The sequence below is a fragment of the Nicrophorus vespilloides genome, unplaced genomic scaffold (genome assembly GCF_001412225.1).
Source record: "Nicrophorus vespilloides isolate i.1.1-1 unplaced genomic scaffold, Nicve_v1.0, whole genome shotgun sequence".
Classification (NCBI taxonomy): Eukaryota; Metazoa; Arthropoda; class Insecta; order Coleoptera; family Silphidae; genus Nicrophorus; species Nicrophorus vespilloides.
In genome coordinates this window covers 66,338-92,120 of record NW_017096331.1, presented here as the reverse complement: position 1 = coordinate 92,120, position 25,783 = coordinate 66,338, and the positions used below count along the sequence as shown (strand labels likewise).

Below are 25,783 nucleotides of genomic sequence, written 5' to 3'. Positions count from 1 at the left end.
GTAGTAAATTAGCAGAAGTGTTGAGCGTTTGGAATCATTTATATTGCGTCCGAGCCGTGAATGTCTGATCGTGAAAATGAAAGTTAAAGGTGATCTGCGGAGAAACGCTCAAAGCCAAAGGTTTTTCAGTTGGGACGTCGCATCATCAGTTGGTTAATTGTTGGAAATTGTTTAAATATTTTGACATTCCAAGAAAGGAACGCAGGTTGCGGTCATAATTGTGATCGATTACCATTGCTGCCATATATCTGGTGGCATTACATTTGATTGCAATATGACCACGCGCGACTGTGCGGATCGTTACTACTGGTCGTTATTCTTCGTCAACGGTTTGCCCGGATTATATAACGTCGTGAATTACTTTAAAACATATAACAAAGTCAGCCGGAATGGTTTCCGTATTGCAAAGTGCCCGTGTTCGCCCACGCCGCACGCTAATGAAATAACACGCGAAACGACGGCAGCGCCATCCGGCGGCAAACACGTCACTCATCTGTGGCGCCATTTAACCGAGATGACGTGGCAGCATCAATTGTCTTTGCTCATTGTTATTTCGCCTCGAAAACCGATCCAATTACGCAACGAAAATTATCATCTGTGGCGCGTTACTTTTGGCCTTGCTTCTCGCGCCAAAATACGCGTGTGGGCAGAAGACCAAAGTTGTTGACATTTCATGATTTAAAGTCGGTGCGTCCCGCGCATAATTTCGATTGTTCCGAAATTAATCAACGCTCACCGCATTTCCATCTACAAGGCGCAAATCTGTTCCTAATCGGTGGCACGTCAAAAATTCTAATGGATTAATGGTCCAGATTTCAACAGTGCCAGCCACTTCGAAATTAATGTCTACGTCGGACTTGTAAATTGAGCAGTCATTATATTTGTATTTGACGTTACGAACGCGTACGTAATCGATTTTCGAATAAGTTGATTAATGGTTCCTTTTTTTACTGCTGATTGTTATTTCAACATCTATGGGTGTAAATTACTGAGTTATTTTATAATTTATTTCACCTACGCGTTTCTGATGTCACATTCTTTTTGGTTACAATAATTCATCATAACACTGAGATAAAAGCAAAGAAAAATAAAAAAACAGATGACAACGTTAAATTGGTCTGTATAAAGTAAAACCTCGATTAACGGCAGTCCAATCTAAAAATCTCTAAATTTACTTATTTACTATAGTACTTGTCCTCGTTGAATGCATCATAATGCTAAACAAAGTTTTACTATATAAAATAAGTAAGGTTAGTTTAGATTAAGTTTTGATTAAACGGGTATTTGATATTAACACACAAATAGTTTGGAAATTATCGACATCTACTGCTTTTCACAAAGACTGCTATGTAGTTGAAATTGTTTGAGTATACCTAGACATGCAAAGGAATGCGCCTTCCCAGATCGAAATGACAAACTGTAGCGTCTTTTCGTGTGTAAAGTTTGCGATGTTCTCTGTGCAGAGTTACGATGAAAATGGGGGGTATCTAGTTAATTATTGGGCATTAAACGCGTTGGAAATTATGCGGTGCCGTGTGGCAGCGGTTCTCCGAGGCTCCGTGATCTGTGAACCAAATCGATGATGCTATTTTTACACCGTCAACTATTTACACTACTTACTCACGATACCAACTGAAGATCCCATGGCATTCCGCCGAGCGCTTTTAGACCGGGAATTATGCAACGTGTCTTCACGAAACCCGCGGAGCGTCAACTTCCAATCGCGAATTTACACAACACAAGCGTATACACTTGGTTCTCTTTTTATGCGGTAGATATGTACCACAGAAAAACGCATAAAAATAAATCGCACAAAAAAAGGACTAGACACACGTATAAAAATAAAGGATACGTTCCATATTTTTTTTAAAACCGCATAAAACTAAATCTACTATATTCTTTCTGAAATGTTTATTCATAATTTTATAAAAACGTTAACAATCATAGACAAGTTTATTAAATTTCAGAAAAATATAATCTTAACATATTCCTTCTAAATTTATACGGAAAAATTTTACAAAAAAAAAATACAGAAAATGTTTATGAAAGTTAATCTTTCTTCACATTTTTTTCTTCAGAATTATCGTCGCTATATGAGAGTGTTCGGCATAATTTGCGAACTGGTTCGAAATCACTTTCATCACTAGAAGAGATAATCAGCATATCAGATACTAATTAAAATATTCGAGTTCAACGAAACCATTTAGGTTTTGATTTGGTGTCTTTGCGGTATCAGGTGTCATGGAGACATGCTGTGGTACATCATTCACTTTTTCTTTTCGTCTTTGCCGCCACATCTATTGAACCTGTGGGAATCTCACTTTTATTGCGCCATTAAACCAAAACAAACAAAAAATACAACTACGTATTCAAACGGCACAAAACCCATTTAAATATTTACATAAACAGACGCGAAAGCTCTGGAATTAAACCGATTGCGTTTGTCTTTCGATCCGAATCTCATGTTGTTCGCACATGGAAGCTTTTACGACTAAAAGCAAATTATTTAATTTTAGTTTTTTTTTTTGCTAAGCCTTTGCGATTTTAATGATTTCAAATTCGCGGCATTTTCTGGTACTAAATTCCCAGAGATTTCGTAAAAGAAAGAAAAATAAATTGCGAAATTATGGTCATGATGTTATGATGGGATATTGCGTAGAAAAAGAAAATGTGTGTGTATCAGATGGGCGTGTGAGTATTTTTGTTGTGTTATTTCAGTAAAGCCGTATTAATCCCAGAGGCATTTTTCCTTTTTTCTTTTTGGTTTGCAGGTTCTTCTTTCAAGAGCCGCGAGCGTCTTTGCGAAAACCCTCATAGTCGGTAATAGCCGCGCCACTAAATATTTTAGATAAAATCGTTCGGAAAAGAATACCGGTTCAGAGTCGATGCAGCCGCCCCCGTTCCACCGTCTCTGCTATGTATAATTAAATTTCACAAATTGCATCTAAAAAGCAAGAATTCCTGCGTGAAATGGAATCCTATAGGACGGGTTACAATTTAATTATATTCCATTCAGCGATCTCTCGTTGCATAACCATCCTATTCTATTCAAAGCTCACCCAACAACAACAACAACAATAACAGTAACGATAATGGATGAAACATGCAATAATCATAATGGGTTTTGATGCTGTTGGAATTTATATATTATTATTTATCTATTTATTTACTAGTCTTACAATAGCCCAATAAATTAGAATAAAATGCGGAGGAAGTTAATAAAAGCCTGCCTGCAGCGATCGTCGTTACGCAACACAAAATTATTGACACATTGATAGTAAAGAAAGTCTTTTATGTTCACTACCTAAAATATTTATTGATAGGCAACCAACAGCTTTATTTTCGAATTATACTAAATTAATTCAAATAAAAAAATATTAATACAGCAGCATATTTTACTATAAAAAAAATATATACTAAAATTGTATGCAAATATTTTATAATAAAAAATGCAGAAAATGCAAAATTTGTTGTTTGATCTTTACCGACTCAAAACTAGTATAGTTTTTTGAGCTATTTTTAAATTTACACTATTCCAGTAACCTTTGATACTTCTCAAATGTTACTTGCAAATAAAAATAACTTTATAAATATTGTCGTATCCCGGGATTAAGAAATCCTTGGACACCGTGGATTATTTCGTAGTTATGTCGTGGTGGAGTCTTAGAGGGGTTTATGAATATTAAATGCAATATTCTTAATTAGTTTTATTGTATATATCGGAGTTTTATTGAGAAGTCAACTATACAATAGTTGATCTCAGTTAGTTAGTATTATGAAGTAAGTGCTCTTCCTTGGACTCTCCAAGTAAGACCATGTCTTTCGTTGGACCCTCTTAGTAGGACTTCTTCTCTATTCGACCCCTTAGCTAAGACTAAATTATATAATACAAAAATGTGTTCATTTCAAAAAGGGGCTGTGTGGGAGGTAAGGAAATCAGTTTTGAGTTTGTGGAATATACAAGCGTTTCTTTATCTAAGTTTTATGATCCTAGCCAAATATTTAGGGGCTGAAGAAGGCTGTTAATTGGTGATACAAGAGACGCAACTATACGATTTAATGTGTAACCGTCCTTCTGAATATTCCACAAGTTATTCTAAATAATCACGCACAAGTATCCGTTTGTATATTTGATCGATACGTTAAATATGATTTGTAATAATTAAGAGGAAAGTCATAGCCCTAACAAATATACATATTAGTTATACAATAGATGACAATACATTGGTCGGCCACGACAATATAATAAGAAATGAGAATTTAAAATTGGACGTTTGCAGTGTTGAGATAGTAAATATAAAGTAGGGTCTCTAAAATATATTTCCTTCATTTGTTTGAGGTACATGAATGTTAATAGATGGTAATTTTTCGGACATCTTCTGCTGCGAATGGACGTACGTCCTTTTTGCCATTCTATGCGTGAACGAAACGCATTTGTTGTCCTGCCGCAGAGAGTGCGCCAAATTGGCGTCCTCGTTAGAGGGAATCCAACGGGTTTACTGCACTGCAATTTCGTATTTATGCAATTACGCGACACTCTCGATAATGATGCTAAATTGACACTCACTCTCCCAACTGTCTCCCATCTTACCTTCGCTGCGAATCTTCAGCAAACACTTTACGTTACGAACGAAATTGAAATTGGTGTCGTCGCCTAAGAACATTATCTTAAAATGTACTTTGTGTTTTGTTAACATTGCTTGACCACAACTACAAATTAATAATAAATAAATCATTCATCGGCCAAGTAGTTTATAAATAATAAAGGTATTTGAAAATTGATATAACAAATAATTGACATGAAAATTATATAGTTTTAATAATGTCGTCTTTCTGGTAGTAAGTAATGTTAGATGTGATTTGCATGTCGTTTTGAGCTATTTTTTGAGTGTCTGTGCGTGCCTTCATTTTTAATTACCATCTATTGGCAGTTTGACGTTTCGCAGGGAATGATGCATCGGTGCAATGATAATTACGGCCGCAATCTCGAAATACGTTGGCATTTCTCGAATAACGGGTCGGAAGAGAGCGCGCGAACAGCGAAACCGATCTCCTATCCTCCTCCGACGTACTCCATCCACCTAATACACATGCAGTGTACGTAAAATGGATATGTGCGCCTCCTCCGTATGTGAGTTTGCATTTTTTTTTTTTACATCCTTCTGCTTCTTCTTCCTCCTTCCGCCCGTCCTCCACCACCAACCATTATTTCGTCGGAATATTTACTGTTACAATCTACATATGGTAGTAATGTGCAATATATGTAGATTCACCTACGGTTATCGTAATATTCCCGAGATTATGCCCGATCCCGTATATGGCTGCAGCGGAGAGATGCTGAGGCGGCGGTGGCTCCCACTTTTTCCCTCGTAAATTTCCAGCCCAGGTTTTTGTCACCGGACCAGCCATTAATTTCCGTGACCTAACATACACACACACACATTTAACCCTAGCCTAACCTTAGGTGCTTAGCCTCGGCTATTTGCAATCACTCCTTTTATTGGAAATTGAAGCGGTCTCTGCAGATGGAGCAGTGGTAACTTTCCGCCGAATATCTGGGCATTTGTCTTTGTCTCAGTTCTGCATCCACGCTATTCATACACTATCTCCGTCGCTATCTAACGCCTTGTACGTGTGTTTGACTCTCATTGTTCAATTGTAAACCGAGCTAATATTGGCTGAGATTAGATAACATTCAATCGCGACACACCGTAAACCAACCAGTCTTTGGCTCAAACGCTCGTAAAACTTTATTGATTCTAATTAAATCTGTTCTCAGATACTACGATTCTTCTTTCATTCATCTTTTACCAAATACACATTATTTTTCCGTTCCGGGAAACACACTGTCAATCATACTTGGTACTTCTGACATGTCACGCATATTTTGGATACAGCGTTAGATGAATATGTTCATTCATCTAATTTACAATTTATTTTTAGACTAAGATAATCTTTGTGAAGATAATCCGAAAAGAAAACACGTTTATTTTTACTATGCGGATAATAATTACGCAACTCGGATTTCCAATTAAATCGAAATGCAGCAATTTCGAAACGAAAGTAGCTAATCTGGTATTAATGAGTAATTAATTTATTTCCGATAATTACCGATTTCCTTTCGTTATTTAAGTCTTGATTTTTATCGATTTCATCTATAAGCAAAAAATATACTTGATAAAGTTGGAAATATAGTACTACTATTATTGCTAATTATTCGTGCTGTGATCGGAATGCTTCTGATTAATTAATAGTGCTTGTTTTTTGGTGCACACACATATATAATTTGCATATTTATCACGGCCATTAATAAGTTTATGATTGTATTAGCACCATTCATAATAGCTATATGATGCAATACGCACTCGTAATCGAATTCAATTACTAGATTTCGTAATGCATACTAATCTCATTTGATTTATATAAATCAAAGTGTTATTATCTATTTTGAATGGTTATTATAAATTGATCATAGGTTTTTCTGTTAAAAAAACAAATATTTTTCAAAACGAATCATCAAATTGCCTTGTATTCGATATTTCTGTAAATGATGGCATAATCTCAAATGTATATGCTTTAAATATATGATTTAAATACAATTTAAGAAATGTATACAAGACCGCATTGCGTAACGTATCAGTATAATAATGAGAGAGCGCAATAAAAAAAATTGTACGACAACAGTAATAAAATTATAATACAATAAATAAGACTGTGTGCAATATCGTCTTATTTGGTGGTGAAAAAAAATTGTAAATATGTACGACCACTTTACGTCGCGAACTTTCAACTTTTAATAAATCCCAATTTAAGGCCACACTTTCTCTCCCACCCCGTATTAAGTCGAACAACAAAAGCGTACGTAATAAAAAAAATGCATTTGCATCTCGTTTTCGTCCGCCATTTATAGCATCTCTTCGTTATTCTCCTCTTGTTTATAGTTGTAGCAATTTATTTGTCCGTTGTTTCTTTTTTTTTCGTATTTGGCTTGTTGTACGTTGCGCAAGGTCGCGTTCACTCAGTTGGCATGAACCGACGCACGTGTGCACGTGTTTTAAATGGATTTAGTGGTAAAACGGAGCAAATCCCTGCTGGGCTCGAGTATAACTCGAAGTAGTAAAGTGAGTATAGGGGGAAAAAATATATAAAAGAGAGGAGATGGGTTCCCTCGCCTCGTCGAGTTCATCCGTTTGCCATCTCCGCATAATAAAATAATTTATGTGCTATTTGCTCTCCCTCGCTGCTTATATACCAATCGCTTTTCTTCAACGCTGCTCAAAATCCAATTATTCTATCGTATTCCATCCATCTCATTAGTACGGAGACTGCATTATGAAACCATCCCCGAGGTTCTATTCTCGGTCTCGTTATTCAAAATGAATTGTTTCCATATAACAATTTTTATCATTAGTTTATTTTTTCTATAACTGTCGTTTTGCTAATCTTAGATTATTTCTGTAAAATGTGGTTATAGAAAATAAATTCGAGTTGGGTAAAGAAATGAGGTGGTCTTTCTGTCTCCAGATAGTGAAAATCGTGCGGAATGGAATAGAGCTGTAAAATTTATCCGCTTCGTCCTTATGCACAGTTATAAGAGATAAATTCTTGTGTGCATCCAAGGATACTGCACACACACACACATACACCGTGGATAGCAAGAGAGAACGGCGATACGATCGCATCTTGCGCGCCATTACGAGATGAAATAAGAACGCGAAAAGTAACTAAAAACAAAGTAAGCATGTAAGTTGGCGGTATTAAAAATAATAATGCAAAAAGAAAGATATAAAGGGGGGAAGGATGTGTGAGTATGTGTGTGTGTGGATGATGAAGATCGGCCAGAAGGAGAAGAAGAAGAAGATGCAGGAGCAGAGGCCAAACAGGCAAAAAAAAAGGAACTGAGGATCGCGTGGTCTAAAAATAACTCACATTATAACTGATATTATCTTCTATCACACTTTACAAAGTATAGAAATAAATTGTGGCTTGTTGCATCAAAAGGTATGTCAAATGTACTCTGGAATCGTGCCTTTATTGCTACATTTTTTTCTCTCTCTGTTCATATGTTATTTCCATTGAAATTTACAGTCGTCGTATGCTTCTTTTAAAGTTATAACATTCATTGCAAGAAACATATTTAATTATAAACAAACAAAAAAGTTATTACTTTATTTCACTCATTGATGATCCAGTGAAGATTTATAATCTTATGGATAAGATAGGAATAGTATGATTACATTTAAGAAGTGGAATTACATTTGCAAGTTTAGTTTTTGTGAACTTTATGAGATGGCGTTGATACGATTCTAGGGTTCCAGATGCACGAGCACCGGTGGTTGTCTGGTTGCCAGAGCCGTTGGGGCAGATTCTGTGTCGATGCCGCAGATGGACCGATAAAACAGATCAGACGGATCTCGCCCACGCGAACACCACCTGAGCTTGAATCACGACTAAACCGAGAGAGTCATTGCCTTTATGACCTTGCCGTGACCCCCGGCCTCCCTGTCAATGGGCTTTGTCTTCTACACACGATCATAATCCATCCGAATCCACCACATACGCAAAACGGTTGCAAAATTTACCCAAAAACCACACACACACAAAATACATTCTCTAAGTACTCCACTTTTGCTCATATTAATATAATCTACATATTACTTCTATTTTCAGGTTGATTAACTGCACTGTCACATATAATAAGCCGTAATACAACACCGTTCCAATTTTGCACATGACTTCATAATATATTAATGATAACTAGTTTCTTTGTAATCTGAGTAGGGTTCTTGCGATAATATATAGAACATTGAAAATTATCTAAAACGTTACTAAACAAACAAAATAACTTAAAAAATTCCTGATTAAACTGATTTTTAATATCAATTTAATATTTAACATCAAAATCACATTATTTTTTTCGTCATTATAATCCATCTGCCCATATAGAATTTGATTAGAAAACAAATAATAAATAGGTTTTTGTTATTATGATAGTGGGCTTATTTTCAGGGTCGTATTAAGGTCGTGGGCCCTAGCCCGACAACCGAAATACCGTCTATCAAAATCCCGACTGTATCGAAATCCCGACTGTATTGAAATCCCGACGTTCGAAATTCTGACTATATCAAAATCTCGCAACCATAATCCCGACTGTATCGAAATCCCGACTGTATCGAAATCCCGACTGTATTGAAATCCCGACGTTCGAAATCCTGACTATATCAAAATCTCGACAACCATAATCCCGACTGTATCAAAATACCGACTACATCGAAAATTTCTACAATAACATTTTTAAATTATTTCTGAGCGTAGTCACCTTGTGCTACATTTTTATTATTAATAACAATAAATTATTATTAATTTATTTGATTTTCTTGAATTATTCATAATAATTCATAACATTATAAAATAATCTCAAATACAATTAGATTATTAATTGTTGTTAATTATTATTAATAACAATTTAAAAGTCACTACGCTCCGAAATAATTTAAAATGTTATTGAAGATATTTTCGATATAGTCGGGATTTTGATACAGTCGGGATTATGGTTGTCGAGATTTTGAGATAGTCAGGATTTCGAACGTCGGGATTTTGATACAGTCGGGATTTCGATAGACGGGAATTTGATTGACGATATTTCGGTTGTCGGGCTTGCGATTGCCACCGAGCTATCAGACCTCTTATGACTCTGTCATCTCTTACATAACTTAACAACAAAATATGTATGTTTCTAATATGTTTTCGTGTGCTCAATAGTTAAACTCTGCACTGTTTTCATTAGTTTTTGGATTTTGGATAATTTTAGTAAAAAAACGTAATGATAATTACGCCATCTTCTGGTTCATAAAAAAGTAAACTGATTGATGCTTGATTGTTGCGTTTCATAAAATAAATATTCAAATGATAGTAATGGATTCAAGAAACAGAGTTTTAATGTATTTGAATTTAAAATAACCTATGAAAATTTGAGTTGTCTGGAAATGCCGTTTCGTAGGACGGTGGGAACGATGAGAGTAGAAGAGGCGAGGTCCCGAGGAGAATAAGAATAAGACGACGAGAACGTAGAAGAATGAGAAGACGCGGCTCACGGCTATATGCCATAAATAAATTGGTAATTTCATTTTATGTCCACACTTATAAAGTGGACGCTATTATGTTTTTGACATGGAAATTTCATAGTCTCGATGCTAATTTCTCAATCATTACAGAACGCTCTCGTGTCTGTGTAAGTGATACTTACACCAATTTGCATTTTCATATATAACAGAAACCACAATCTGAGACGACTACGATGATGATGATAATGATGGCCAGATGAGGCCATGTCAGTAACAGAAAATGCACACGTACCGCTGAATGTAAATTGGAACGCAATAAATACCAAATTCGTAGAAACAACGACAGGAATTACTGTGTAAAAAACTACAAATCCCTTGATGCAATTTCACAATGTATTAATACGAATACGAGCATTGAGAATAAAAAAAATAATATGAAATCCATTTAGGAATATAGGCGTGATTTGGATTGTGTTTACGAAATGTCGCATGAATCAAACCATTGTGCGTTCATGAATGTCGCCAGATTGCATTTGTCGGAGGTGAACGAAAAAAAAACAAAAACAGCAAAAGAATTGGAGTATTGCAACTGGAGTGGAAAATCTCGTGCGCTTAGTAGTAATGGCCTACATAATTAGGACAGTTCCATTTGGAAAACCGTTTCCTTGCATTTATGTCGTAATGCAGCAACGGCCGACCGCGAATCGCAACAATACGAGACACCTTTTCAACATACCATAATCATTACCGTCGAATTGACATTATTCTAAATTCGCGCAGAAACTAGATCGAATATGTAGCAAGATCTTTGCTCACTTTAGCACAATATTTATTCACAGTAAAGCTACAGAAAACAATATGTGAATATAAATACCAAAAGAAACAGCATATTTTTAACATTTTAAAACTTGTAATGAAATCGAATATTATAATACGGTTATCTTCAGTATTGATATGCGTGGGATTCGCATTTTAATAAGATATAAAAAGATGCACGATTATAATTGCAGTGGTTTCATAATTAATTTGCAGGCTCTTGATCATCTGCAGGTAAGTTTGTTTTAAATTAACGATGGCAAGTTGAGATATGAAGGCGAGGACTTCAAATTGAAGTTTGTCTTTTTATAGAGATAGTAATTATAAGAAAACAGATTCTAGATTCTCAATTTTTATTTACTTTATTTGTTTGTATATGAAAAATACAGCTTCGATGAAACTTATTAAATGCAACGAACATTTAATTTTTTTCTTATTTTTGTATATTGAAAAAATTAACATAATTATTGGATAAATTGTTGCAAACAAATGAAAATGTTTTCTATCTAATAGTTTACAATAATTATATACTAAAGAACTTGTGATACAAGTAAATTTTGAAAAAATAATGGATTTTGATTTTGTCTTTTATTTGTTGAATATGGCTGGAGGATATAAGAATAAATTTATTTAAAATCTTCATTTCAAGCTGGAGGATTCGACGAAGGTCATGGAGGCGGTTGTACATTGTAAATTTTTGTGTAATCGCTGTTGTATGGATTTTGCAAAACGTAAAGTGGAAACTAGTTTCCGTTCCGGAATGAGCGGAGTTTGCCCCCTTGTTGCAAATATTTGATTTATCTCGAATGCCCGTAACGTATTATAATAAATAAATTATCGTTGTACGAGAGAGAGAGAGAGAGAGGAGAGCTGGTTTGCTGTTGGGGAGGAAAATTAATATGTGGGTTACGAAGATTTACTGTTTCCAATTCGTTCCATTGCGTGTCTCGCCTTCTCCGTCTCCGTTGAATGTTCCAACTTCTTCAGTGTTTCCCAACATTTTTATATATACAACTGAACAATTCTAACTTTTGGTTAATAAATGTTTTGTTTTGTTTACAGATTTATAATGTAAAAGTTATGGATGGTGCGATGTTTCAAAACGCGACCGTCTCTTCGAGGAGCAGCTCCAGCCGTGGGAGCGGCGGTAACAGCTGCAGCAGGAACTCCTCGATGCCTTCGCTGAGGATGAGGAGTCCGCTGTCGCCGAAGACCTCGTACAATCCACTGTTCAGGCATTCGGACGCCTTGACTAGTTTCGACGCCTCGCATTTCATCTTCCAGGAGAAGAGGAAGGACAAGAAGGATCGGAAAACTGCGGTCCTGAGGCGGTACAATTCCCATGATTCCAGCGCGAACTTCAGCAAAGACAACACTCCGGATAGCACGAAAAGTCGTGATAGCAGGACCACCCCGGACACGAGTCCCGAATCTACAGGTGACCGAAAGTTGGATCTCGAGGCAAGGGATTTCCTCGAACGTTATTCGTTGCCGAGGGTTGTCAGGGTTGCAGGAAGCGAACCTCTCCTCCTTTACCGCTGTTTCGACAGCTTCACCAAGATCGAAGCACGAGCTGTTTACACCAAGAAGGGCAAAGAGAAGACGGATACTAATGTCCTGCACTTCCCCGAAGGATACAACGGTAAGTCAGAATATGTTATCCATACGCATACAATCTTCGGAGAAAGTAAAAGAAAAATAGTAGAAAGTTTATCATAAATCACTTCTGAATTACATTATTTTCATACTTTTAAGACATCAAATTTAATTTACTGATGTAATGGATAATTGACGTGATTATATTATACTCTAGATTAAATTAATTATAATGCCTAGAACATAATCTGCTCACGTTCTAATGGTATGATTTTATGCTGAATCTACAATATGCGTGACACGAGAATGAAATATTGTCAGGTGTATTAAAATTAAAAGATAATACTTTATAAATTTTACTTTTTTTTACATAGTGAGATAAATAATAATGATACGAAGAGTAATAATTAATATAAATTATAGGAATCGTGAGTGCCATAAGAAAACGGGTAAAATTAAGAAAAGCAAAAGCAAATGAAGTGCGTTAAACAAACAAGCTGAAAGAGACGAGAAAACGAGGGATCGAGAGAAGCAGGCGGAAAAAAAAGAAGGACGAAAGAAAGAAATAATATACTGGAGGTGGTCTTAACGTCTCGTTATGACAATATAAAGTGTATTATAATGATGCAGACACATGTGAAACAAACGAGTAATTTTCGTTTTGCTAAAAACTGTAATTTAAATCTGTAATATTTTATTATATAATGAGCTTAACAAGACGAGCATAAATTCCCTTCAATTACAACTCGCGCAAACAAAAACCGCATTATAAATCACGTAATAATAAGTATGCGAGCAAAATAAACTAAGGACGAAAAAGCAAATATTAAATCATACGTTGAATCAATATATAAATTACAATTACAGTGGAACCTCGCCTTACGAGTTTAATCCGTTTCAAAATTTCCGGATTTTTACTCGTATAGTGAAATACTCATATAGTGAAACATATTCAAAAATAAGTACACAAGTTTTAAAAATGATGTAGCAGGCGCACAATTCGTCACTCGTTATACGAAACGTTGCTCGTTAAGCGAGACATTTTTCTTAAAATTCATTTTGCTCGTTAAGCAAAATGTTCGTTATGCTCGTGTTCCATAAGCGAGATTCCACTGTAGTTATATTTATTAAGTATTGTACCCTACAATCTACTAAAACCAATAACTTTTCCTTTCCGTTTTAATACACGAGAATTATCTATTACAAATATTTAACCATTTTATTTATTTAGCTCAACGAATAGAAGAAAGTAATTTTTCCGATAGAAAAAAATAATAATATACAAATCAAGTGTTGTTATATTATCATTAGTGCTGTTGCAAACAAAGTTTTCGTGTCGTATTTAGGTCAAAAAGTGGCTATTAAGTAAGAGAGAAATGGTGAAATCTCGACGTAGTGAAAATTGCAAAGAATAAAAGATAAAAATGATACTTGCGATTAACAGTTTCGATGGGAATGGTAGAAGACAATGCGGGTTTTTCCTCGACTAAACTAATTCTCATCGTTTCCTACATTACATCTATGGGAAGAAACGTCTCCGCGTCGCTGTTTCATCCTTTTTTTTTCTACTTCTTTAATTTATTTTTATTTGTTACGACTTCTTTCCTTTTTTTATTCTTTTTTTAAGGAACTATAACAATAACTGTGTAAATTATTTCCCCACACGGAATACACACGATTCACGTAAGCGTTTGAAATGTTGTGTAACAATAGTGAATTTACTTTTTCGCTTCTATAACGACTTAAACTATTAGTAATTGCAATAATATTTATTTGATATGTAAAGACATATTTCCTAGTTTTAATATTCATATAATTTAATATTAATAATTCATCGGACACAATTTGACGGAATAATAAGTATTTGACCATACATATCAATGCAATTCACAAGGTTGATGATATGTTAAGGTCAATGGCTTCTAATATATTTTATTGTTTATTTGATCGATATAAATTAAAGTACAGTGGAACTTCGCTTAACGAGTTTAATTTCCGGATTTTTACTCGTATAGTGAAACAAATACACATAATATGTGTACACAAGTTTTAAAATGATGTTGCAGGCGCACAATCCGGGACTTTTCTTCTCATCGTCACTCGTTATGCGAAATGTTCTTTATGCGAGGTTCCACTGTATTTTGAAAAGATGATTGAATAAGTGAATTATGATTTTAATTAGAACACTTATCAAATTAATGATTCATAAAATGTTATTGTTTTCTTAATATATGAATTAGATATCTTGAATTGGTATTCTCTCAAAGTTTCTGAGTATTTTACATGAAATGCATTTAGTAGATGTGTGCCAGCATGTATATATTGTACATATGTATGTGCTTTTATGATGCGGTTTCGCTTTACAAAATATGCCATATGCCAGAGCGAAACGAGTTTCGCAAAATAATTGCACTTAATGATAAACCTACATACTTTACAATGAGTATCAAACTAATACAATTTCGAGACGGCGACGACGAAGCCAAACAAAACGATGAAAAGGAGAAGAAAACAAAAGCGAACGAAAGAAGAAAAACAATTGCATAAAAAAAGAAGAATGGTAAGGAAAAAAAACACGTAAATAAGCGTATATAATATGTTACGTGTAAGTAGACGTCCCATAGGTCTATACTACACGTGCATAGGCCGAAGATGGTTAAAAGCGATTTAGCGGAAAATCGATGTGTGTCGAGTTTCGACCAATTACAACCGAGATATATGTTCGATTTTAAAACAGCCAATTATGCAAATCGCCTCTAAACGTATGTGTGGATAAATAATGGCCAGCGAAATGATAGCGGCATTAAATGCCTGGACATAATAATGATAATAATGACGACGATGATACCGATGACGCCGACTATGGTAATCATCGAATATATCCACTGCATAATCGAATTCCAGATTGTTTCAACCTAACGCAACCCCTATTTGTCAAATCCGAGAAACGTCAATTTTGACGCAGTTAATTATGATACCAACATTGCAATTACATTACATCAAACACAACATATCCTCTTTACTTTAATAGTTTTCAAGAAATACTTGAACCACGCTGTATACGTATATATATATGTATATATATTTATGTTCGACGAGATTATCGTCCGTACATTGTATGTATAATAAGTGTTGTGTAATTCCGAGTCGATATTCACTTTACATTATTTCTATGTGTAAAAGCCCACGTGGGAAATTTATTATTATACATATTACACATATGCAAAATCGCGTGTAGAATAATATATACGACGACTATAGAGATACAAGTAATATGGGTTATCTCTTTTGCGCGCCAGATTCAAAACTATTTGAAATATGTAAGCCTTATCTACTTATTCTTTCATTCATTTTTATATCGACCGTTTTCAGTTATAGCCTGTGAAGATTTATGTTCTATCTGTAATAAATAATTGAAGGAAATGAAACAAAAGGAAATTAATGCACTAATGGAGTCGCTTTTGTTAGACTTCTTAATTATTGTTCTGACAGATCGTTGCTAAGTGTTTTTATTTACTCCAATCCTGAAGATGTTCATAATAATATACCGTTGTTTAGGATCTCACCTATTCGGTTTATGATGATACTAATTGCTTTTAATTGATTCAAGTAACAGCTTTCATATAATTAACATCTCTCAGCAATATATTTTTTTTATATACGATATTAGCCTCAATTTTACAACAATTTTAACAAAGAATATTCCTTCAATATATACCGAATAAATCGATAACATTTATAAATAAAGTTTAAAAAAAATATTTGTTATGTTTACGACCTTTTCTTGCTTATTTTTAATAAGAATTTAATCGTTTTATGAAGTCCAGTATATGCAACCAACAATACAATTTTTCTCGTTCCGTCTCGGTGTTTTTTATATAAGATAATTGTAGGGATCAATTCATAAGTATTGGTCATCTCTTAGAAAATATTTGCATTTGAATGTGCTTTAGATTCTTATATAATTTAATTTTTTTTACCAATAATATTAAAAGTTGTTTAATATTACCAAAAAAAAAAGTAATTTAAAAACTTTTAATTTTAATTTTAAGAAATATAATGTGTATCACACTGTATATATATATAGCTTGTTTAGCTAGGTAATATAAATATAAAATATTTGTTTTGCGAATAGAGGAGGTCTTAGTAGATACGTGTGTTGGGTTATTCTCTTTTATTGTATTCGCATCTCTTCTCCCATTGGAATCCTTCGACTTTACGAGCACATTCACCTCCTCCGCCTCCTACTCCTCTTCATCATCATCTTCATCTTGGACTCCTCCTGCACTTTGCGAACCATGCATATATACCATAAATAAAGTACATCTGTTCCTGGTCAAAATCTTGATGTTTCTGAATTCTTGTTTGTTCGCAGGTTGGTTCTCGTTAATTAACGAGAAGGGCGATCGATGCGCTGTGGCCTACTCGTCCGTGCTGCAGCTAGTTAGAGAGCAAGTGTGCTCTTTTATTAGCATCCAACCTTTTATTGCTTACGCTGGTCATCACAGTGACCCCTCTGGTAAGTTTATTACACTATCCCCCATCATAATAGAAGAGCGAGAAGGAGGAAGGTCCTTCTATCGTTGCTTCTGCAGCCATCTTGAATCCATACGCGAGCAGCACATAAAATTCATAATTAAACTTTCATTGAACCCGGGACACCCTTTACTACCTGGAACCTCCGCTGTTAATCATAGTTTATACTATTGTCTCGAATCTTCTGAATCTTAATCAAAAGTGATAATACACAGAACGCAATATACAAATAACTCCAGGCAAATTTTCGATTATTATACCATTAATGTTATTCCTCCCACATACAAAAACTTTCAATTAACTCCCAGTTATTTGCATATTGTAAACAATTAAATTGCATGGGCGTATTTAAATTGGATTCCAATAGAATCGCCATCTAGACTTTCGAATATAAAAGAAATATAATGATTTGATTTTTTTCAAGATTCTACGCCACCCGCGAAATTTCAATATTTGAAAACGCAAGTGAAAGGAGGACAGTTGTTCCAGCTGAGGGCAGTCTTCCAGCATCGGGACCATGACGGTGGAAGGATGTCCACCAAGACGGTGAAGCTCTCCAAGTCCACCCGAGAGAAGGACCTGGGCAACCGCTACGCTCAATTAATTAGTCAAACTAATCAAGTGAGTCCGCATTAAAATTACGATCGTTATCGATAGATGGTGTTGCAACGACAACAATGTAACAAAACAAACAAAAAAAACTAGCATGCATTTCTGTAGATCACGAACAATCAGGCCATAACGCTCCTCTTAACAGCTGCGAAAGGGGCCTTCACTTCTTCGGCCACAGCACACACTTATTAACCTCTGAAATTTCCCCGGACAATGTGTAAAACAACAAAAACGCATTAACAGCCGGTGCCGTTACGATTGTTCCGAGCGGCCGTGTGTGCATGCAACACCGCGCGCCACATTCTAGGCTAACGAGATGAAAATCGCTCTTTTGCCGTTTATCAAATTATTGTTATTAACGTTAATTATCTACGAGCGGAGAACAAAAGCTGAAGAGCACTACCTATTTTTTTTTCCTTTAACCATTCTGTATATTTAAGACACCTCTATTCTTGATCAAGTGGCGCTTCTTACACAACTTACAAAACTTTCGTGCACGACATTCGAACATAATTATGTAATGCTTTTTTTTTAACAAATGCAATAACGAGTGATGAGGATTTATTTCCGCAGGAATTCTACGTGCCTTTGACGACCAAAGGCGAATTCTACGAGATACACAGCTCGGTGAAAGCGAAACTGTGCTTTCCGGGGATGCTCGACAAGACTGGACCTTTGGCACTTGACAAGGACTGCCTTTACAAGATAACACACCTACTGCGAAGGGTTGCTTTGCCCATCAAAGTTAAACTCTTGGCGGGACCTTTACCTACTGGACTTCCAAAAGACTTTGCAGGTGAGAATTAAACTTTAACTAATAACAAATCCAAAGTTGTATCAAAACTAATACTGAAAAAAAAAACACGAATTTGACAGTATTAATAAATTTGTTCGGCAAATGTCAATTATTTGTTATGGAGTGTAGGAAATGATTTTTGGTTCATTGCCTCCATCGCAGTCTCCTCGAAGAGCGCAATCAATTATACCATTAATACCCAGACGGCTGTACCAATTGGTTTGGAACTAATAATTTTAGTCCAGACGGTCTCCTTCTTCTGCATCGTAACGAACGGTTGCACAAAACCTATTCATCTGTACCGCTCCGGAGTGTGGAAGGAAAAATCGCAATAATTAAATACCAAAAAAAAAATAATAAGCATCAGATATAAGAATTGCATTTCACAATTGCATTGCAATTACGTTAATTGAACTTTTCACAAAAATGCAATGAAAATGAAAAAGACATTGCTTGTCATAAATTATACGGTGCGTGTTGTAACTGAAATAGATTTCTGTGTGGTCTATGCATCTTGATTCGAAATAGCATGTGTAAATTAATTATAAATATTAATCAAAGTTTACAGTATTAAATTTATGTATATATTGCATATTCATAAAGTATAATATAAATAACAGAACATAGATGATTATTCATTATTTCATTTAATTTAAAGCAATTAATAGTCAAAGATATGAGTATCAAGAATCTCCACATGGATTATAATCAGTTGGTAGAGAAACCTCTTAACATACACGAATGTTGGCTACTGTGTATAAATGTTTAAAATACAAATTTAAAATTCGATACATGTTTAAGTAAGACATTAATGTTTCTTATGATGTAGTGGTAATAAAATGGATAGGTGTATTCTCAGAAATAATTTAAGTTTATAAGTTTGCGCATATATTATTGTCCAGGATGCGGATGCGTAATTACAACCCGCCACAAAACTTCTGATTATCACCAATAAACATGTTTAATCTTGGTTTTTAATGGTTCACAGCGGATACTTTCATCCTGGAGAAGAAGTTCCAGGAGCCGCTCATGGTAACATGCACTTTACCAGCCCCTTCCGAAACTGCCAAGCACGAGATAAGCTGCATCAACCTCAATTCCGGAGTGAAGATATCGAGATGCATGTTGGGATTTGACTCGGAAAACAGGCTGTTCAAGTCGCAGAGGCTCCAGGCAGCTTTGGCGTTCTGCCACAAGAACGTCGAAAGCTGGTATCGAGAAGTTAGGTTAGCGCCAAACCTTGAGGTGTGCTACGAGTGCCGATCATGCAAAGGTTCAAATTGCAAGAAAGGAAGCTGCGAAAACTTGGTGGAGGAAGAGACCAAACAGCTCATAACTAAAGAGGTGCTGGAAAAGTTTCCCAAGTCAAAGAAATGGTACAAACATTTCAAGATCCTCGGAGTTGGTGCAGAGGATAAGTTTGAGAATTTGAAAGATCCTATAGATGGCATGGAGAAGGTAAAGAGCATAGAGCGATACAAGGACATGTCGAAGCTGATCGAGGACAAGTTTGGGAAGAAGAGTTACAATCCTGTGAAGAAGTCCGCCAGCTTCATGTTCTCTACAAAAAGGATCGATTTGGAGGAGACGCCGACGCAGACCAAAAACAATCCGGCGCTGCTCAAATGTCAAAGTCTCGATACTCAGTTGTTTTCCATAGAGGAATCATCGCAACCGCCTACCCAGTGGCACACCGCCAAGTCGAATATTTCCGATAGCTTGAGCTACGACTTCCAGATGTGCATCCTGGACAACGAGACGACGTCCATCGAGAAACCGAAAAAGAAGCAACCGTTGAAAATCGACTTGGATGAAATCAGACCTGCGACTGAGGATGTGAAACTAAAGAAGACGAAGCCCGATCTCATCCCGACATTAACCAAGGACGACAGCAGTTTCATGACGGATCGCCTGTGTTCGGAGTTCCACGTGAAGACGAAAGTCCAGAAGCGCAGCATCAGCAAGCATTCGATGCTTACGAACAACCTGGAGAAAAACCGCGGAAGCATGCGGGTGGCCGAATCCACAAGTCTCTCCATCTTCGATATCCAAATGGCGCAAGAGAAGAAGCCCAATGTTAAATCGGTGGTAGTGCAAATCCACGAGAATTCCTTATCCAAAACGAAGATGCAGTTGCGCAAGAAGATTCTGGATGAGGACATCCCCTACAGCCACGTCGCCGACGAGGTGTGCGCCAAGCCCAGCGGGAAACACGAGAACATCTACGCTGAGATATGCGAGCAGGACGCGAAATGCAAATGTGATAACGGCTCTATCTGCAAGTGCAGACACAAACCGCACTCGGAATATTGTTACGTGAAGCTAGGCTCCAACGGCGACAGTGTAACATCGGATTCTGACGAAGCCATCTACAACACACTGAGATGAAACTGGAACTATATTTATTCTTATGTTTTATTTTATTTTTTTATATACATTATTTCCCGTCCCCTTCTTTTATGATTTTCTCATTTTTAATTATTATTTTAATACTATTTTTTTTTTGTATATATCGAATGTATTTGTAAAATATATTAAAGCAACAACACTTTTATTTCTACCAATAACATAAAGATGAGTTTTATAAATCTGAATAATGATTTGGTGTGCAACTTAGTAAGAATCATAATTAAAATCGTATCAAAATGATTTTAATAATGAATATTGAATATTTTTTTACCAAATCGAGATATTTGATATTATTTTCAAATTAAATTAGAGAAATCATGTATTAAAGGGTAATGCATTCATGAAAATGAAAGATATATGCTTATGATATCAATGAAGTCAACATCCGACAAGGAATGAATTGTTTTAATTAATTAGTTCAAAGATTGTACATATTAAAATTCTACACAAACAGATTAAAATCAGTCTCAATTGAGGGTTTACAATACAATTGAAACAATAAATAAAATTACAAATTTACAAATAAAATCGGATATTAAAATCATTTCTATAAAACTAACGGACAGTCTTCGTGGTTAAAAAAATCTATGACTATTTCACGCAAGCGCTCTTTGAAGTAAAATGAAGCATTATTCAAATACATATTAATGTATTCCTGGTCACTTCGTGTCATCTCTTGGCTGATCCCTAAAAATTCCTTTTTGAAGTAGAACAAAGGCAGCAACCACAAAGCGTTAATAAATCCGACGACTGCAAATTCTTTCATCTCCTTGACCAGCCAATTCTTGGATCGTTTTACACCTTCCAAGTTCTCCAGGTACACGTCCAAGAACCTATCTAAATTCTCCCTCCTCATAGAAGGCTTCAAGTTAACATATAAAAAGTAGCTCAAGTCGACGGCCGGAGATGTGAAACGCATTATTTGAAGATCGAGCAACATCGCTTTGCCGTCTTTCAACATTATGTTATTAAACCAAGCGTCGCCGTGATTAATCACGCGGTATGGTCTCTTCGTGCACACCAATTTTTTCTGTAAATCGAAGCAGATGTCCTTCAATCTATTCAGTTTTTCCAGCACAGAATAGTTTTCATCGGAATCGCCCAATTCTTTAAATACTGCTATAGCTAGGTCAATATTAAGCTTTTGGTACTTGGCAGGATTACTGACATCGCCATGATTGTAGACAACATCATTCGTGAACACTGACAAGGCCTCCAAGCTCTCGTAATCATTCTCTTCCATAATCATGGAAGCCGAGTGTAGTTTTGCCAAAGCCTGAAAAAATATTTTATTAAGTTTTAATTGGTAAAACAATTTGCTTATACCTACACAAAGTGTACTTTCGACATGTTGTACGGTGAATGGTTCAACGATGTCAACAGTTTTGTAACCTAATACGGACAAATCCTCCAAGACCAACATGGTGGGATCAGCGTAAAAACATCTTGGAATTGGGAGATCGCCGGATGCGTTCTTATTCAATATTGGTAAAATTCGGGTATAAGCCAACCACTCGTTCTTGTAGACCTCTTCAAAATTAAATTCCTTCACGACCGCTTCGTTTCGTAATCTGCACTTTACTATTAACATCTTCTTGTAGTCTAAATAAAAATAATATTTCATTGTTGATCATGATTTAGTAAATTGTTCAAATATTTTCCCTTAATTGCTGACGTAAATTCAATTTGAATATATAATATATAAGCGCCTACTACTAAAATTCTGTTTGTTATAACGTTTCTTTTTAAAGGTTTGTATAAGAGTGGATTGAAATGTGTTACCTTGTTGTTTATCTTCATTTTTTTTAAATCCTGTCACTTCGACCCTATAGATTTCCGAAACAAAATGTTCCGCAACATCGGCGGACTCAAAAGATCGACACGATTGCACAACCAAAGTCTCATCGTTTTCCAAGTCCCTGAGAAAGGTCTGGATCGGTAGCAAATCACAATGGTTTTGCTTCCCGCATAGGTCCATCATTACCTTACCCAAACCCATCTTCGTTAACTTATTAAAATTATATTAAAATCAATGAATCTGACACAGAGTGCCTAAACTGTTGTTATTTTTTCGTAACTTGGACTGGATCGACTGAGAACTGATAAACGCACCGTGCGATTTGCTCACGTTTATATACATATATCCGCATTAGAAAATAACAACAACTTGTTTTCTGTCCGTATCGTTTGTTTAGTGCGAATATATATTATTGGCAAGGTCGATTTTACGCCAATTCCATTCAATAAACTATTCAGTTCAATGGTAAATAAATATCTGCTTGCTCGACTGCTTGGCGAAAACGATTTGTCTTTGTCGTTCAATAAATGTATTTATTTTTTTTTATTAAATGAAGCAAAAAAAAAACATGCAGATCAAATAGAAGAAATCCAAAATATAATAAAATGCTCGCTCATATTTTAAATCCTGTGCAAAAATCGTAGGCCATCTCGATCAATCTTTGCTTAAACTCTGGAGTGCACTTGGTCCAACGAAGCTCGTCGTCCGTGAGTTGCTTTTCGGTGAACATGTCCGTGTTAAGGTGTTCCTTCTTGAAGAAATAAAGGGGAAGGAACCAGAGGGAGCAAACGAAACCGACCGGCTGGAAGTCGTACATCTCCTTACGCAACCAATCCATGGTGAGGATATCTTTCAGATTTATATCGAAGCCCATCAAGTGAGAATGCAAAGAGTCTAGATACACCGAAAGATAGTGATCCAAATTAATCTTGAGCGATGGTTTACAAGTGGAGCAGAAGAAGTACGTAAGATCGGAAGCAACAGAAGCAAAGCGCATCAATTGAAAATCGATGAACTTCACGTTCCTCTCCTTCAGCAAGATGTTGTTGCCCCAGGCATCGCCATGGTTTAACACGGAGTATTTCCTGGGCACCTCAAACAGCTTAGTGTTATTCTCTTGGAAACTCTCATAATACTTATTCAGCATCGCCAGAACTTCGCGATTCCTCTCCGTAGGCTCCAGCTCCTCGAAGACTCTTACAGCAATTCTCACGAAACTCTTCATAGACTTGGCTAAACCAGTGGGATCCATTACGAACACCAATTCCGGAATAAGCTTGGAAAGTTCAGACAGCTTCTTAGGATCTTTCTCCGACATCACCAACGAAGCCGAATGCAATTTTGCCAACACCTGAAATTGGATAAAAATAATATAAAGTTCAATGTTAATCTACATTTAAATTTACCCTTAGGATATCCTCAATTTGCTGGACGCTGAACCCAATGAATCTATCCACGGTTTCGTAACCCTCAGGACAGAGATCTTCCAAAGCCGTTGCTGATTCATTTGCGTAAATGCAATCCGGTACCGGAAGTTCACCGTCGACAGTGTATTTTTTCAATTCTGGAAGGATTTTGTTGTATGCAATCATTTCATTCACGAAGCATTGATCGTAATTCAAACTGTCAGAGATTCCTTTATTTTTTAGCAGTTCTTTCACGATTATCGACTTTTGAAAATCTATAATGTATAAAAAAAAATCCAGTATTCAAACACACAATAAAACATATTTATTAACTAATATGCAAAATTCTGAAAATTATTTTCACTCTAAACTATGATCAGAACTAATCTTGCGACTTTTGTTTTGATTGAGTTATGTTTGATAACAGATTATAAAATATTTTTTTATTAATGTCACATGTAAATGACCTTGAGTTGTTCAGATTAAATTTAATTTAAATTACTAAAACCAAAATTACCTTTTTTAACGCCTTGGACAGTTTTACTTCCGGTGACCGTAACTTTCTTGACATCGGAAACGAAATTATTGCCTATATCTACCGCCCTTTTGACATCAACAGTCTTGATATCGACGGTAGAATCGACCTCGTACTTCCTCAAAACGGATGTTAAACTTTCCTTACTATACTCCATCCTCCTCTAATATTATTACAGGGTAGAACCTTGATCGTGTCAACCGAAAGAAAAGTGCACCTAATAAAATTTGTGCGAATAAATTTTCGACCAAACCTTATATACTCGATCAGATGATAATCAGAGCGAACAAACTTTACTGATAATAACATAAACAAACATATATTAACTATAGAACGAGACGAGGAAAATTAATAAATGAACACTTGATGTAATTGATCAATTACGGTGATAATACTGAACAGTGATTTGGAACTTTTTTTTTTGTTATCATGATAAATATACATTTGTTGTATCATCGGCAGGGTCGTCCTAAGATATATACGCCAGAGGAAAAGCAAAATTGCCGCCACAAAAGGCTGACGTATCGGGATTATAGCCCATTTAGCCATGTAGTTAAGGTAACCCTGATCAACGGCCAACTTGTTTATCTTTAAAGTACTATAATTTGGAGATTAATTAATATCGATAATTAATATTCACATTTAGTACATTTCTGGTTCACTTCGTCCTGCTACATGACCATATGCCAGTACATGACAAATTTATCTTTCTTATCGCTTTGTTATCGGTTACTCATGGTAAAATATTATATATTATTATTTTTATTCTCCATAGTTACATAATACTTATTTTGTTGTTAGACCTTCAAACTGCTTCAAACCGACTGATATGTCAAGGAAATAGGTCGATGCATTCAATTTGTTCAAATGCAGACCAGTGCTGAAACAATTGGCTTTCAGACGGCTACCACTTATCTCATGAACAAGCGCAATCTTTATTCAATCTGAAACGATCAGCTTTATTTTATTTTTAAACATTAATCAATTTCAAGGAATTTGCAGTTAAATAAAATTTCATAACAACTTAGACCTATGACCAATAGCTATTTTCAGCTGTGTAATTTGATTTTTATTTATTGTGTTATAATATTGTATTCAATGTTTTTTTATTGTTGAAACAAATATTATTATTAATAAATTCACTATTTAATAGAGAAATTCTAAACCTATTTTGTTTAATACATTTATATTTTGAAAAAAAAAGTAATTTTTGTA

At 35.4% G+C, this 25,783-nt stretch overlaps 3 protein-coding genes across 5 annotated transcripts in view; 1 reads left to right on the top strand and 2 right to left on the bottom strand.

The window, feature by feature from the left end:
* The window catches only part of LOC108556697, a 60,524-nt gene extending 39,658 nt beyond the window's left edge, over positions 1–20,866 (top strand). Inside the window, exons 4-8 of one of the 2 annotated variants that reach the window (XM_017912906.1) lie at positions 11,943–12,522; positions 16,852–16,995; positions 17,437–17,633; positions 18,198–18,420; positions 19,409–20,866. In XM_017912906.1, the coding sequence (XP_017768395.1) occupies positions 11,961–12,522; positions 16,852–16,995; positions 17,437–17,633; positions 18,198–18,420; positions 19,409–20,808 (2,526 nt within the window). In that variant the 5' untranslated portion in view covers positions 11,943–11,960 and the 3' untranslated portion in view covers positions 20,809–20,866. Of the gene's footprint in view, positions 1–11,942; positions 12,523–16,851; positions 16,996–17,436; positions 17,634–18,182; positions 18,421–19,408 lie in introns of both variants that reach the window. The other variant, XM_017912905.1, reaches the window with a different exon arrangement.
* Positions 20,867–21,193: 327 nt separating this feature from the next.
* Positions 21,194–23,119, bottom strand: LOC108556695. 2 transcript variants are annotated; one of them, XM_017912902.1, is made up of 3 exons: positions 22,612–23,119; positions 22,160–22,431; positions 21,194–22,105 (listed from the first exon to the last, which is right to left on the bottom strand). In XM_017912902.1, the coding sequence occupies exons 1-3, from the start codon at positions 22,826–22,828 to the stop codon at positions 21,377–21,379; spliced, it is 1,218 nt and encodes a 405-aa protein (XP_017768391.1). In that variant the 5' UTR covers positions 22,829–23,119; the 3' UTR covers positions 21,194–21,376. The 2 variants fall into 2 exon arrangements, with proteins under 2 accessions (XP_017768391.1, XP_017768392.1); XM_017912903.1 differs by having other exon boundaries at positions 22,160–22,410.
* Positions 23,120–23,240: 121 nt separating this feature from the next.
* LOC108556693 lies at positions 23,241–24,725 on the bottom strand. Its single transcript, XM_017912899.1, has 3 exons — positions 24,551–24,725; positions 24,034–24,308; positions 23,241–23,978 (listed from the first exon to the last, which is right to left on the bottom strand). The coding sequence occupies exons 1-3, from the start codon at positions 24,723–24,725 to the stop codon at positions 23,241–23,243; spliced, it is 1,188 nt and encodes a 395-aa protein (XP_017768388.1).
* Between the last annotated feature and the right edge of the window lie 1,058 nt (positions 24,726–25,783).

Coding starts and splice junctions, on each gene's coding strand:
- LOC108556695 (XM_017912902.1), bottom strand. CDS start 22,828: ATGGGTTTGGGTAAGGTAATGATGGACCTATGCGGGAAGCAAAACCAT. Junction 22,432..22,611: donor AAATGAAGATAAACAACAAG/GTAACACATTTC, acceptor ATTTTTATTTAG/ACTACAAGAAGATGTTAATA. Junction 22,106..22,159: donor ATGTCGAAAGTACACTTTGT/GTAGGTATAAGC, acceptor ATATTTTTTCAG/GCTTTGGCAAAACTACACTC.
- LOC108556693 (XM_017912899.1), bottom strand. CDS start 24,725: ATGGAGTATAGTAAGGAAAGTTTAACATCCGTTTTGAGGAAGTACGAG. Junction 24,309..24,550: donor TGTCCAAGGCGTTAAAAAAG/GTAATTTTGGTT, acceptor TATACATTATAG/ATTTTCAAAAGTCGATAATC. Junction 23,979..24,033: donor AAATTGAGGATATCCTAAGG/GTAAATTTAAAT, acceptor ATCCAATTTCAG/GTGTTGGCAAAATTGCATTC.